This window comes from Eriocheir sinensis, chromosome 12 (genome assembly GCF_024679095.1).
Source record: "Eriocheir sinensis breed Jianghai 21 chromosome 12, ASM2467909v1, whole genome shotgun sequence".
Taxonomy (NCBI): Eukaryota; Metazoa; Arthropoda; class Malacostraca; order Decapoda; family Varunidae; genus Eriocheir; species Eriocheir sinensis.
Window position 1 is genome coordinate 1,229,307 of NC_066520.1, and position 16,611 is coordinate 1,245,917.

At 40.0% G+C, this 16,611-nt stretch overlaps 1 protein-coding gene across 6 annotated transcripts in view; it reads right to left on the reverse strand.

Moving 5' to 3' along the window:
* The window catches only part of LOC126997288 (hydroxymethylglutaryl-CoA synthase 1-like), a 93,908-nt gene that overhangs the window by 20,759 nt on the left and 56,538 nt on the right, over window positions 1-16,611 (reverse strand). For 5 of the 6 annotated variants that reach the window (XM_050858283.1, XM_050858282.1, XM_050858284.1 and 2 more), the window contains exons 8-9: window positions 13,381-13,551; window positions 931-1,163 (exon numbers count right to left, since the gene is read on the reverse strand). In XM_050858283.1, coding sequence (XP_050714240.1) covers window positions 931-1,163; window positions 13,381-13,551 — 404 coding nt within the window. Of the gene's footprint in view, window positions 1-930; window positions 1,164-13,380; window positions 13,552-15,225; window positions 15,334-16,611 lie in introns of those variants that run through there. The other variant, XM_050858287.1, reaches the window with a different exon arrangement.

Consider the following 16,611-nt stretch of genomic DNA (forward strand, 5'->3'; position numbering starts at 1 on the left):
TCTGACATACCTCTCCTTATCCCTCTGTAAATGTAAACTTAGAAAAAAAAAAAAAAAAAAAAAAAAAAATCTACCAATTCTGACATATTCTTTGAAGACATGGACATGGTACTGAACACAGTGTTGAGATAGGATGGGAAAGTAAATGAAAGTCTTGGTATGGGTTTGATGGCAAGGGAAGTGTATTGTGGATGGTTGAAAGGGTGAATTGTAGTACAAGGAGATGGTATTGACATGTGATAAGAGAGAATGAGGATGACTTTTTGACTGTATGAAAGCAAGCTTGAGGGAAGTGTCATAAGGGGGACACCACCAGTGAAATGTATTGGCAGAATGGATGAGTAGTGTAGTGAGTTGGCAGTAAAAAAGGATTGAATGTCAAGTTTATAAATGCAGAGCTTTTCTTTGTCACCTATCTCTACATTAGAGTCAGCAAATCACAGAAAAGAATAAATCAAGAGGTAATGTTTCAAGTTTTTTTTTTTTGTCATTGGTTTTGACAAAGGAATTAAACTGATGGCAAAAACTGTATGGTATTTTAACCCGGTACCAGCGACGGGACAAATTTGTGGCTTTACCATGTACCAGCAACGGGCCAAATTTTTGCCATGATATAAACCCCAAAAAATAGATGATGCATAAAATGATCACAAATGCATTGATATATATTATGAAATGGTTTATGTGAGTGATGATTTTTTCTCATTATTCTCACTTAGAGGGGCCTTTAGGAAACATGATCCCCACAGCTACTGGGTGAACCTCCTGCATCTGACTCATATCCACATAAGAATACCACGCCAATACTCTGTAATCTATTTAAATGTTTACCAAAAGGTTATTTTCACTACAACTAATGAAATAGACATGACTGATAAATAAGAGAATACAAATGCAGATATCAGTACTCCATGAGAAACAGATATTTACCTTTATGATGTGTATCTTCCCGCAACTTCATGGCATCAGCAAATTCAGATGGAGAAACCTTAAGTCGTAAGTCTAAACGTTGTTGCAGATTCTCTAAAGAGGCAACAAGCTGCGTCAGTGAAGAATCTGGACCAACATCCTGAGATATGCGTAGGGAAAACATGGTTGCTGCAAGTCCAGACCCGTAAGAAAATAGCACCACTCGTCTCCCTGCCAGACTCTCAAGAGAGTTGCTGAAAAGAAAAATCACTTGTCACTGGGTCTGTGTAGAATGTGCAGTTTTGCAGGGCCCTGTACTGGGTCCTAAACTGAATATTATTTATACAGTAGGACAATGATTTAAAACCAGATAGGTTCCAAAGATACGTCTCTCAAATTGAGTCAAATTGAGGAAGCCTTGCAAGTCAAAACAGTGAAGATGAAGAAAGGTAGCTAATTTGAAATGGAGGAGCAAAATGTCAAATAATGAATGGGCTACTAACAAGGGTTGCCTGAATCTGCAAGGTTTATTCAGTCTCTGTATGGCTGAAAAAATGGAAAGTGTTTGGAGTGGAGGCAGGCAAGCACAGTGGAGCCTCTATTTAAAACATTTCTATTTAAGAATTTCTATACAGCAGGAGACCTGAATTTGGGACACATTATCATAAGGGACAATTGTTTCATGATTATCTTTTACTCAACACAAAGCATGCTAAAAGCATAATCAAAGAATATATCCCACCCTACAATGAGGAGTCATTAAAGAAACAATTGAAGAACAAGCTCTGTAAATGTAATACACAATATAACTCTTTGGTCAGCATTCTTAAATTACGTTGACATTAACCCCTTCACTCTGGCCGGGTCAAAACAGCGCCCCGCTCAGCATCCAGGCTGGCCACGCGCGCCAAATTTAAAATGTCACTACAGAATATAACAAGTTTTAAGCCATAAACTCGACATTATCATCATGTACTATATATAAAAATATGCAAAATTAAATGGTGCACATAAAGAAACATAAATTAATTGATAATTTTGGGATGTATGCATAAACATACAGAGAAATTTGCGTTATGTGTAGATGACGTGTGTCTGCTGAATTGTATTTCCTTATGAGTTGTGATAAAGAAATATATTTGTGGAGGGAAGTGAAGGAGAGGGAAGGGAAGGACACAGACGTAAGATCATGGAAAATATCCCACTGATTCACCGGCAATATGCACAGATCTCACAGAGTAAAAGGCTGAAAGGCAATCCTCCTGGAACTCTGTGTGTGTGTGTGTGTGTGTGTGTGTGTGTGTGTGTGTGTGTGAGAGAGAGAGAGAGAGAGAGAGAGAGAGAGAGAGAGAGAGAGAGAGAGAGAGAGAGAGAGAGAGAGAGAGAGAGAGGGGGGGGGGGGGGGGGGAGGGTCAAAAGCTTGACACCTCAATGATACAAAGGGAGAGGGAGAGAGAAAGAGAGAGAGCAGCACATTTCCTCTCTCTCTCTCTCTCTTACACACACACACACACACACACACACACACACCAGTGGTGGGCACCGATCACTTTTTTGCTGTTCCGATCCCCGATCATTCGATCACTTTGGGCAACTGATCCGATTCCGGTCATCCGATCACGATCAAGTACAGTCACCCCCCGCCGTTCGCGGTCTCACCCATCGCGGTTTCGCGTATTCGCGGTCAACTAATTGTGACCCACCCCCGCTTATACGCGGCCCCAGTTTCGCGTATACGCAGATGCATTGACGCTAAATAGGAAGGCAGAGAGGAGGGAGGCAGAGGGGAAGGGAGAGAGGAGGGAAGGCAGAGGAGGAGGGAGGGAGGCAGAGAGGAGGGGGAAGGGAGAGGAGGAGGCGGGCAATGGACGTTAAGGCGGTGTCACACTAGCACTTTTTCCGTCGATTAATGCCATTTCCGTCGATTTTTCATTGTTCCGCATGAACTTATCGCATGAATTTGTCAGACGATCAGGATCGTTTCCGCCTGCAAATTTCCGCCTTTGTTTACATTTCCAAGACCAAGACCGAGACTTTCCGTGGCTTCAACCTGTCTCAAACGCTCTCCTGCAGTGACAGCCTTCCTCATCCTGGTGTCACTTCTGGCAATGAGAGGTCACTAACTCCAGAAGTCTGTGGTACTGGCTCTTGTCCAACCTGATCCAATTCTTCAGAGTCTCATGATCCTCTAAACTCAGCTCTTTTAACAGCCTGTGGTACACAGTTTCTCTTTCGACGAGCCAACCATGAGCATCCATGCACGCTTTTTGGCTTGTTTAGCCTGTCTAAGTCTCACAATACACAGTATTAGGTTCAGAGCAGCGTATCTTTGCCGCAGCGTGGACTCCATGTTTGTTTACATTCCATGGTCTGTGCGATGGAAAGTTTCAGGCGAAACACCGTGTGTGACAGGCGCAGCCAAGATATCGATTTTCAGAAAACGACGGAAAAAGTTGACGGAAAAAGTGCTAGTGTGACACCGCCTTTAGGTTGCTCCTGAGGACGCATGGTTAGACTGTGACGTCATGCTTTCCTATTGGCCAGCAGCTCACTCAGGGACGACTGCTATTGGTCGAGATTTTCTCATAGCAACATTATCCTAAAAAAAAAAAAAAATGCCGCCACACTGCAGTGTTGCCAGATTGGGCTACTTATACAAATTGGGCTACTTTTGGGAACGAAAAACACGCTTTTATATGACGTGTCAGAGGTGACTTCCCAAATGCATATTTTCCCATAGGGTTATAGTCCCAAGTCCGGCAACGAAATACCCGCGAACGGCGGGGGATGACTGTACTGCTGTTCTGATCACTTCATTCCAATCATCCGATCATTAAAACTTTTAATATATTATAATTTTTTTAAAATAATACTTACAATACAAGAAACACCTATTTTAGGCATTCTTTAAGTAATAATTTCAAATAAGTAACAACTTAATTATTTGCTTATAAATATCTTTATTTTTCCTCTTTCTTTTGGATATAGGACATGGTAAAGAAAAAAAGTTATTTTAACTTTTTGTTTTAGGCATTTATTTATGTCTACCCTTTTTATTCAGTTTATGAAAATATGAAAAAGGTTATGTTTGAAGTTATTTAGATTTTTGACAAATATTTGTCAACTTTTTAATATTTTGTCATCAATATTTAGGAAATATTTTTTACTATTGTATAAAAACAAACGATAATGATCATTCATCTCCTACCCTTCCTGATGAGATAGCTTTTTGAATAAAAGAAATTGGTCCATAAATAAGGGAGTTACAAGAAGAACATAAGCAATAAGGTTTTGATTGTAAGTGAGCCGGGTAGGACACGTAGCTATGGGTTTAAGTTGGATAAGTTCAGGTTCAACAAAGACATAGGCAAGAACTGATTTACCAACATAGTGGTGGATGAGTGCAATAGACTTAGCAGTCATGTGGTGAGCGCCAACACGATAGATACATTCAAGAAGAAGTTAGATAAGTTCCTGGATGGGAGGGGTATGGGGCGTTAGTTTGGTGCCGCGGTCTGGGCGGTATGTTGCACTGTCCCGCGAGACCTCCTTCCTCCTCCTCCTCTTGTTGCGGGGGCGAGTCCGACAGGTTGGGGGGTTCGAAGAGAGGCAAAGCCTCCCCCTATTATCTACAGACCGCCAAGGCAGACTCTTGATATTGACCACACATTAAGTGAATTATTATTAGAAACAAGTAGCAGTTGCGAGGCAGTAATTGTTGGGGACTTTAACTTGCCAGTGAAAAGATGGGGTGAACCGTTGAACTGTCATACAGGGCTCGACCTGTACACAAATTTACTAGAAAGTGATTTACATCAACACGTTCAAGAACCGACTCGGGAAAATAATATACTTGACCTTATCTTTTCAACAACAGCTGATCTAGTTAACGAAGTAAATGTTGGTCCAATTTTTAGTTCTAGTGATCACTGAACAATCACATTCAGCATCAATATGAAAGAAAGTAAAGTAACTCCTAGTAAAGAAAAGGTGCCTGATTATCAGAGAGCGAATTTTGTAAGACTCCGATCAATTCTAAATAATTCTGACTGGACTGAAATCTCGGCGGAAACAGATATTGATAAATCTTGGGGGGCCTTCACCACAATATTGAACAATGCCATAAGCATATGTGTACCCTATCGTAACAGACGTTCAGCTTTTAAGAAGAAACCCAAATGGTGGAATAACGAAATTCAAAATAGCCTCTCTTAAAAAACGCGTATACAGTAGATACATATCAACTCAGAGTGAGGCTGACAAACTAGAGTTGGTCAGAATTTGCTGCGAAACCAAGAAATTAATAAAACGAAGAAAGAAAAATCTTGAAGAGTTTATAGCAGAAACGAGTAAATCTAATCTAATCTGGTATCGGACTGCTTGCTAATGATAATGGTAACCACACGAACGATGAAAATGAAATGGCTACAATCCTAAATAACTTTTTCGCATCCGTATTTACCGACAAAGATTGTTTATCACCTCAACCGCCGGAGGTTAGAAGGACCGAAAAGTTGTTAAGTGGCGTGCTCATCGTAGAAAGTGACATTTTACGCACAATTTAAAAGATTAAAGTAAGCAAAGCTCCTGGTCCAGACAAAATTACCCCTAGGGTCTTAAAAGAAATCAAACATCAAATTTGTAAACCGCTCTCTATCATATTCAATAAATCTTTAGCAGCTGGAAAAGTTCCATCGGATTGGAAACTTGCAAATGTCACACCAATTTTCAAAAAGGGGGACAAGTCTCATCCAGGAAACTATCGACCAATTAGCCTGACATCGATCGTTTGTAAGTTAATGGAGACTATCATTCGCGACAATATGGTGAAATTCTTTGAAGAAAATAATGATAAATAATTCCCAACATGGCTTCCGTAGTAAACGTTCGTGTTTAACTAACTTACTTGATCTTTTTTTATTATACTTTTGAGGTGTTCGATGAAAGCAGATCAGTAGATATCATATATCTGGATTTTCAAAAGGCATTTGATAAGGTCCCCCACCAACGATTGCTCAGCAAATTATTGGCGCACGGTATCTCGGGTAATATTCACAATTGGCTTGTGGACTGGCTCTCTGAGCGGAAACAGAGAGTAGTTCTAAACAGTGTTACATCTAAATGGCTCGATGTCAGAAGCGGCGTACCTCAAGGATCAGTGCTTGGCCCCATGCTCTTCTTAATTTATGTTAATGATATCGATGATGGGCTCACTTGCAAAGTATCAAAATTTGCTGATAACACAAAAATTGCTAGTAAAGTAACTGCGACACTCGACGAAGAAGCTTTACATTCAGATCTAGATCGACTTGCATGTTGGGCCAATCAATGGCAAATGAAATTTAACGTTGACAAATGTAAAGTGTTGCACATCGGAAAAAATAACAATCGCGTTCGGTACGTAATGAATGGCCAACATCTTTCTGCAGTAAGTAAAGAAAAGGATCTTGGAATCAATATATCAAGCGATTTAAAGCCCGGTCAGTATTGTTCAGAGGTAGTTAAAACTGCAAACAAATTAGTTGGCTTCATCGGACGAGTCTTTAATAATAAATCGGAAAAAGTAATATTAAAACTGTATAATTCGTTAGTTCGACCCCGTCTAGAGTGCTGTGTACAGTTTTGGTCTCCCTATTACAGAAAAGACATAGAAAAGTTGGAACGGGTTCAATGAAGAGTAACAAAGATGATTCCTAGGTTGAGAAATTTATCATATGAACAAAGGCTTAAAGAAGTAAATTTATTCAGCCTATCAAAACGAAGAATGCGAGGCGATCTAATAGAAGTGTTTAAAATGTTTAAAGGATTCAGTTATATTAATGTGGAGGATTACTTTACAATTGATCGATCAAATAGAACAAGAAGAAATCACAATTTGAAGATAAGTGGTAAAAGATTCTCGTCGCACGAAGCCAAACACTTCTTCTTCAATCAAGTTGTTAATGTTTGGAACTCTCTACCCTGTGATGTCGTTGATAGTACAACAGTTACGGCCTTTAAGAATAGATTAGACAAGTGTTTTGAATCCCACCAGCAACTAAGATATTACTCATTGTCGTAATAACGTTAAGTTCTTTCGAATACTGGTGTCCTTGTCCGCTTTTATCGCCCGGTTAGTGGTAGCAGTAATGGTAGTTCTTTCCTCTTTCCTACATAAATTCCATGCAGTTTTTCCATGTTGCATGGTTCTTTTTCCTTTCCTGCCAGCTTTGGCTGGAGGAGCCTTCGCCTTTGCTGTCCTTCATCTTCTACCTTTGATTAGATAGTTAGTGTAGCTTGTCACAAACAGCCTCGTAAGGACCAGCAGGTCTGCTGTTGTTTGTTCTTCCTTTGTGTTCCTTTGAGTTAGGAAGGTGGGGGGGGTCTTGTTAGTTTCCCGAAATGGAACTGCCGCTGCCGCCATTAGAGGGTGGTAACACTGCAGCAGAAAATGCATAACTGGCAACTGAGGCAGGCGACTCGGTTACTGCTGGAGTGAGCGGAAAGTCCTCCACTGCAGCCCACACCACACTGTCATAGCGTGGTGTGTAACGTCCCGCCAAGCAAATAAAGCGACTTTGCGCCTGCCCATTTCGTTCACGATACCTTACCAGGATTAAATAAATTAACGATCAATAATTATCGTTTCATATTATAAATAAAGATGCTTACTGAAGTAACTATTTAGCAACATTATAAAAATAATTGTAAGAAGTGAGCCGTGAGGTTTTCAAAATGTCCATGGTCAGTTGTTGCCATGATAACGTTGCCCACATTTTTTTTTTTATGTGATCGGTGATCAGAAGTTAGTTTGTGAAGTTCTGATCTCCACAGTCCGATCACCTTTTACAAAGATGATCCAGTCTTTGCATTCCGATCGCCAATTGCTGTTCCAATCAGATCGGAAAATTGGACGATCGGACTGATGATCGGAAGTGCCCAGCTCTGACACACACACACACACACACACACACACACACACACACACACACATAGATGGGAGGGATCAGGATACAGAGAGAGGGAGATAAGCACTTTGGTCCCCATGCAGAATCAAGTTGTAACTTGTTGATGGCTCCTCTCTCTCTCTCTCTCTCTCTCTCTCTCTCTCTCTCTCTCTCTCTCTCTCACGCACACACACACACACACACACATACTGCAGGGAGGAGGTATAAGGAAGGAAGAAAGAGAACAGAGACAGCAGGATGAATGTGAGGGGGAGGCAGGGAGGGGGAGGCTGCAGCTCCCGCGTGACCCGTGGTGGAGACCAGGATCAAAGGACACTGGGTCTACCGGAGAGCGCGTCAAATTTTGAATCAACTGGCGCATGACGTCATCAGGCGGAGGGTTGGTGGGTTCAGCTGTGGTTTACGCCTCAGTAGTCAGCCAGAAGCTTTGCCCTGCGGTGGTGTATGGGTTGCTTGTTCTTGTCAAATCACAATGCCTTGCAGTTGTTCAGTATCTGGCTGCAAGTCTGTAAGGAGGCTATTTAATGCTCTAGAGAAAGCACCTTAGTCTGTGTGTTTAGGTCAGTGGTGTCCAAACTTTTTTTCACAGATGGCCACATGCGGAAAATATACGAAGGGTCGGGCCACTCAGTATATTTATGAATGGAGATAGATTTTAGAGTTTATAGGAACTACCACGTGTAGGTCAACTGGCCTCATGCAGATTCCTTATTTTCTTATGTATGTACTTTTTAAGGAATGTAAGTAATTAAGTAAATACAGTCGTCCCTCAGATAGAACGGGGGTTAGGGACCCAGGACCCCCGTACTATTAAAAAATCTGTATAAAATTAGTGCCCCCCCCTAGAAACACTCCCTGAGCACTCCTGGGAAATCCGGGTCCCGCCTGGCTCAGCTGATACCCGCAGGTCCAAGTTGTTAGTTATGAATTTTCTGCTGCAATTACAGTGCAGTGATACCACACTGGGGGGGTTGAGGTGGGCGAAGCCCCCCATAAGAGGTCAGGTTATTTAAAGTTCAGTTGGAGTAGTTTGAATATGCGTCCCCTAACTATATAATATGGAGGCACAATGTCGTATTTTGGAGGCACGGAGTTAATCTCCACAATTACCGTTTTGTATTTTATTTCAAGTATGATTTAGAGAGCAATAGAAACTGTGGTAGAGAGTAAGTGAGAGTGTGAGTGTATGACAAGGCTCGCTCGCTGACAATGTGGAAAGGAGCGCTCTCAGGATGGCTCTGCTGCCCAGCGTGGTAACACTACAGCAGAAAATGCATAACTGGTAACTTTGGCCGGCGAGTAGAAGCTGAGCCGGGCGTGACCCGGATTCACGTAGTATTTTATTATTACACAGCAAGATGTGAGCCGTTACAAAGGCAATCCCACGCTTACTACTGTGAGTCATAACAAAGGGACAGACAGTCATTATTCTTAGATTTAAGGTTTAGGCTCTCCCATTGTGGCCAAAAATGTATTTAGCATGTTTTGTATTTCTATACTGTGTCTAGAATATGCATATATAGATAGTCAAGTGAATTATAGTGTTTATAAGCAAGAAAGATTACCTAAAGATGTGTGTACGTAATTTCTTTGTGTGTTAAATTCACTACAGAAACCTATAGAAGATACTATATTTGTCAATCATAGACAAAGACAATGAAAGCCTGTTTAGATTCTATTTGCGTTACCGCTCGACGCAAATACTTTCGATTTTATTTGCGTTACCGTTCGACGTGAATACTTTCGTTTTCTATTTCATCTCTCCTCGCTCCACATGCTGACGTCATTTTCTGCGCGCCGGTTGACCCTGGTTTGATCCTGGTGGAGACAATGCACTCACTAGCCAGCCACTTGGCAATTTGAGGGAAGAGGGACTCCACACACATACAATCATCAATCACATCTATCATTTCTTTCTCATTATTTTTGTTATTTTCTGTTAGAAATGATTGTTACTGTCAATGGGTTACTGTCAATCATGGGTGTCAAAGAAGAGAAAATCTCAATGAGGGCACATAAAGAGATATGAAATCAGTAAAGTGAAAGAAATACTGACCAACTTAGATGAATACGGAAGGCTGACAGAGGTGACGAGACTAGAAAAATATGAGGAAAAGAAATATAGACCAATTGAGCTGAAGTTAGTCACAAATGGAAGCCGAGACAATTATAAGCAGGAGTGGGATCCTAAGTGGTATAAAACATTGTAAAGAAACATACAAAAGGTAAAATATGAGCATATAGGAAAGAGTTAAGATGAGAGAAATTGTGAACGAAGCGAAGCACAGAAATGAAGGAATAAGTCAGATTTATTTATTTTTATTTTTATTTTTTTAAATGACAGTGATGAAGTGCTGGATCAGGAAGAGGGAGGAGGAGAAAACGTAAAAAGCTACAATAACAGAGAAGAGAAGAAGGGAATGAAAAAGCTTAGGTTAACGTACATTAATATCAACGGACATAATATTTTATAAAAAAACTAAAATGAAAATACTACCTGAACAAAGCTAAACCATATGTAATGTGCACCACTGAAACGAAACTAACTAAAGGTACAGAAGTGGTGGGAAGAGGACTGCAATTATAGTTTATAAAGAAAAGACAGAATAGGAAAGAGTGTTGGAGGGGTGATGATATTGGTCAAAACAATTTATAAGTGATAAAAGTGAGAACAGGACCAGAAAATACAGAAATCCTATTGCAGTTGAAATGAGATGGAAAACTGACAGTAATGGTGACATATGTGCCCCCACACACAGCAAGCTGGACAAGTGAAATATATAACAACCTGTTAGAAGGTACAAGTAAAGCATTAGAGGATACTATTAGAAATAACAAAAATGTAATCTTAACAGAAGACTTCCACCGTAACAATGTCAAACGGGAAAAGTTTGAAGTGGAAGGTGAAGAAAATACATGGGGAGCTGAAGCATTAAAATTGGCCACAGAAAACCTCATGACACAGTGGGCAAGAGATGAAGAGGATGAACCAGCAAGATTGGACTTTATTTTCACTAAAGGAACAGACTTGTTAAGTGCAGCATGAGTGGCCACTGGGAAAAAGTGACCATGAAGTGCTACAAATAGAAATTGACGAAGAATGTGAAAAGATTGGTTCAGAAAATCATAAAGAGAAAAGAAAAAACTACAACAACGCTAGGTATAATGATTTGAGAGCCTTTTTTTGGAAGTATAAATTGGTGAGAAATAAAAGTTGAAAATATAGAACAAAAATATAACTATTTCCTTAAAATTTATAATGAAGGAGTAGTAGAGAGGGTACCCTACTATGTGATAAAGAAAAGAGGGAAAAAAGTGATTTAATGCAATATGTCTGGAAGCAAAGGAAAAAAAAGATAAAGCATGGAGAAACTTAAAAAATAGGTGTGCCACAATAAGGGAAAGCTATAGACAAGGTAGAAATGATTGCACCAAAGTGAGGAGAGAAACCAATTGAGGACATTATAAGTTGTTCAATCAAGGCTGTAGAAGTCTCAGTGCAATGGAATGGGGCACATGTGGTCCCATAATATAAGAGCAGAAATAAACAAGAGCCTCTGAACTACAGACCAGTTTCTCTAACAAGTGTAATGTACAAACTGTGTGAGAATGTAATTAAAAGACAGTGGGTGGACCATCTGGGAAGAGAAGAGATAATATATGAAAGTCAATTTGGGTTTAGAAAAGGTTAATCTTGTGTCACTAATCTAGTATGTTTTTATTCAAGAGTAATAGATATAGTGCAGGAGAGACGGATGGGCGGACTGCATATTTTTGGACCTAAAAAAGGCATTCGATAAAGTTCCACATAAAAGATTTATGTGGAAACTGGAACATAGAGGAGGATTAGGGAGAAAAAAGGCAGAATGGATGAAAAATAACCTGACAAACAGAGAAATAAGAACCATGTTAACCCTCTTGTGCACGATGATGTGTTTCGTGTCATCAGAGGGTAAAAGGTCCTGGCGCAAGATGACACAAAACGCGTCATAAAAGTTTTAAAAATTGTTTAAAAATTTAGTTTTCGGTGAAAGTGCGTCAAACTTGGAAGCGTCATTTATTGGGATAAATTTCTTAATGGTAACATATGGCAACCTTTCTAAGGAGCATAGATGAGGAGCTTTGAGCGATTTTTATGTGTTAGCCTACTCTGACGGGAGAGGAAAAAAATACAGTTTTCTCGGTGTAACTCGGGAACTAATGGGCATATGAGGAATTTGAGGATACCATAAGAATTCTCACTAGATTCTGCTTTGAAACATATATTCGGCTAAAAAAGTTGGCCCACAAAATTTTGAGCTAGCGAGTGGGGATACCATGCTTCGGATTTATTGTCTACAATACTCTATACGGAGACTTGAAACAAGTTTGTATTATTTATGTATATATTTTCCTCTATTTATATTTGCGCATGTTCTAGTACAAGTCTTTATGAAGCCATTGATACCAAATTTATTGGGGTATGATATATATGTGAGGGTAAAATACGTCCGGGAATGTAGAGTATCACAGCAGCAAAAATAGGCCGGTTGGGCCTGAGAAATGTATGAGTGGAACAGTAACTTACTGGAAACTTACAGTATGCAAGAGGGTTAAAAGATGAAAAATCAGATTGGAGAAAGGTCACAAGTGGAGTGCCGCAGGGATCAGTGTTAACACCAATAATGTTTTTAATAAACATAAATGATATGCCGGAAAAAGTAAAGAGTTACATTAGCATGTTTGCAGATGACGCCAAACTGCTCACAAAAATAAGAGATGATGATGATTGTAATAATTACAGGAAGATTTTATTGAGATACATGAATGGAGTAAAAAATGGGAAATGGATTTTAACAAAAAGAAATGTCACACAATGAAAATGGAAAAGTAAAAATAGACCGTGCGGAGTCTATAGGATGGGAGGGACAATCATCAACACAGTGAAGGAAGAAAAAGACTAAGGAATCATAATGCAAGATACACTGACACCTGAGAAGCACATAAATAACCAACTAACTAACTAACAAACTAACTAGCTAGCTAGCTCGCTTCACTCACTCTCTCTCTCTCTCTCTCTCTCTCTCTCTCTCTCTCTCTCTCTCTTGAGCAGATACTTTACTATTCATAAAACCTAAAAAAATAAAGATTAACCCTTAAAGGACGGCTGGCAGGAATTCCTGCTTGGACGGAGAAAAGCAGAAAGGCAGGGTTCGGGAATTCCCGTCATCCGATTTCCCGCCAAGATTTGTACTTCCCAACATCATATCTCCGCCGTGCTGCAACTCAGGAATTTCGAGGTTTCTTTTATCATGTAAGTGAATGATTGGCAGTGTAAAAGGATTATGAACTATTGTGTTTTGGTCTCAAATTGCCACACAGGGCATTGCTGAAGAACACCTATTTCGCCAAATTCTATCAATGCGGCACACACTCGCGAGCAGAAAATTGCCCTCTAACCTGTCCTTTAGGGGTTAATATGCAATTTGCAAATCCTAAAATTTATTTACTATTTTACATTTAGGTTAAAAAAACAACAACTCACCAAGAAATAAATGAAGCAAGGCCCCCAAAGACAGAGGGAGTGTACATATTGCCAACTTGTGTGGCAATAAGCAAAGATGGTTTGGTCTTCATAAGAAACAGGTCTTGGCTGTAAGTCATAAAGGCCTTCTCCACATCCCGGTCAAAGTATGTGTCTTCTAGCTTCTTTTCTCTGATAAGGATAGAGTATTGATGTTAGCTCCAGAATAACATGTTACAGGGCTCTAGAAAATAATATATACACAAAACCTTTGATTTTAGGGATGGTAAAGTTTGGGGCATACGCTATAGCTACACGTGGCTACGGTGCTCATCTCTGTCTCATTGGCTCTTGGGCCTGTGGAGGGTAGAGCCCATTATTCCAGGACACAGGGCCACTGTGACATCTGGGTTGCCACAGTTTACCTCCACAAGGTTTACCCAGGTACCCATTTTTCGACTAGCCCAATAGGAAGGATGAACAGCTGGGTGAGCTGCACACCAACTGCCTGAGTTGGGAATCGAACACGGGCCCATGGATTCATAGTAAGGCACGCTAACCACTAGACCAGGAGGAGGGATGACTGTTTTGGTTATGTATGGTTTAGCATAAAAAAAAGATAAATATGTTATTACCAAAATAAGTAAATAGATATATATTATATTAATTTTATTATTCATAATAAGAATAAATTAATATATTAAAAAATTAATGAGTGAAAACATCTAACTGTATAAAAACTGGATCACAACTACAAGCAGTTGCTCAGCTGATACATGTAAACAACGAGACGGTGGCAGCGGCAATGCATCCACCGTTCTCTTTTTCAACCTCCTGGTTGGGAAAATATTATATTACTATAGTCTGTTCACTTAAGCTAGATTCCTGGCGCCTAGGCAGGTTAGTAAGCTTGCAGCTGATTGGCTGCTCCGCTCTCCCGCTAACACTCATGTCGGACCACATCTTGCATGCTGGAGTGAGACATGTTTCTTTATTATATGCCATAGTTCACCTCATATATGAGCTAGCCAGTTTTGGTTGACACCATCAGACTCAGCAGTGACTGTAGAATCAAGATGTATTTTAAAAACTCGACAAAACAAAAAAGAAAATGGTATTACGATGAGTTGAACTGTGAAGATGTTAAAAAAATGTTTATAACATGTTTTAATTATGCTCACTATTTTAAACAGTTGTTCATTGACTGCAGAAATATATTATTACATGACGTAGGAAAATCTCTCATGAACACGATAGTGTGATCAGAATGCAGATGAAGCTGCACATATTGAAAACACAGAGTTATTTATAGCAACATGTCACTCACCCCAACCATCATGGCGCGCACGACACTCATTTTTTTAACATCATCATACAGGGTGTCTCGAGCGCCGTGATGGTTATATCAAGAGTGAAATGTTGCTAAAGCAACATCTCTAAACAAAATATGTACTTGACCCCAGTAATATATTGTATTAACATGCAAATGTAAGTCACTTCACAGCTGCTTATCGGCCCAAGACAACAATACACAAATAGGCCCGGTTATGCACACTTCAGCAGGAAAAAGCAGTTATGTATAAAATTATCAGTATCAAAAACTGAAGATATTAATAAATATTAAATATTAAATTGAGTATTTATTATTTGCACTAAGCATATATTAATATATAAACACAATGAAAAATAATATCAAACAGTAATGAAAAGTGGATCATAACTACAAGCAGTTGCTCTGCTGATGCATGTAAACAAAGAGGCGGTGGCAGCAGCAGTGTTTGACATTTTCTTTTTCAACTTTCCAGTTGGGAAAATATTATATATATACTACTATAAATCAAGCAATTACTGGATTCAAGTACATACTGTATGTACATGCAAATGTAAGGTCCCAGGACAGCTGCTTAACCATTAGAGGACGGGTGACATTCTGGAACGTCATGAGTGCGATGGACTCAAAGGCCAGGTGACGGTCTGGAACATCATTCAAATTTTAGACTGATTTTGAACTCAGCAGCAAGCTCTAATTGTCTAGGTCCATAATACACTAAATGGTAGAAGATTCCACCGAATGTCAGGTGACTATCTGGAAAAATGTGGTTTCCCTCGTCCCAATGTTTGCATGAAAGACCTGGCCTAAGCCAACAAAATATGGGAGATGGAACTTTATATCTGTTTAACATCATAGAATTAGCATGTATGCTTTTTCCGTCCAATTCTGAGTTCTACATACACCGTCTCACTACCTGAGGAAAACATAGTCTACACAATAAGGCTGTTTCCTGTCAGACACCACAATGTATAAACGTGGTTTGTCGCCTTCATCATGTCACTGAGGGCCAATAATGCTGAAAAGGAAAGCGACAAACTGGGTAGAAAAGAAAGTAAAGAAAGATTGATGGTAGGAGGGAAGATAGAGGCAAGATATGACTGAGGGAGGAAAATAGCCTATTACTTATGCAGTAACTTCAGACAATTTACCGTTTCACCCAACCAACGATTTTCTGACGTGGTTCATGTTTTTCTGGTGATAGATGTAGTGAATTGCAAGATTTTGTACCTGATTTCCGTCGCAAATGTCTACTTTTCGAGTTATGCCTCTTTTTAAGTTATGCCTATCACCTGCCCTAATCGATCTTGGGGACCTGTGGGAACACGGGGTTTTTGGGTGGGGGAGCATGAAATTGACTAATATGCATTTCAAATGAGGTCGAGAAATCAACAGAATCATATTAGAAAACCAGTGAAAAGGCATAGCCTACATTTGTTTTGAAAGGAGCGGCGGAGGCGGCCATTTTGAAGTAAGCAGTGTTGCCAACGATCCGCTATGGGTGAGCAGTGTTGCCAACGATCCGCTGCTGGAGCGAGCATATAAAGTGAGCAGTATTGCCAACGATCCGCTACATTTAGCAAAAATACCTGCAGCCACGGGGAGGTGAGCAGCATTGCCATTTCTTTTTTTTACAGCAAAGGAAACAGCTCAAAGGCAAAAAAAAAGGGAAACAATCATTTAAAAAATACCGCTAATCACTGCTCCTATAAAAAGGCGGCTGCAATATATATTTTGTCTACTGAAGGTAAGGGATTATATATTGTTTAAAGGGGGTGGGGTTCCAGGGCCTTGGTAAGGAGAGGGGTTGAGGGGGCGACCTCAGTTAGTTAGGTCGTCAAGTTCGGTTGGAATAATTTAAATATGCTCCCCCACCAGAACCCCCCGAATTCTCACGGGTCCCCCAAGATCGTTATGTTTTT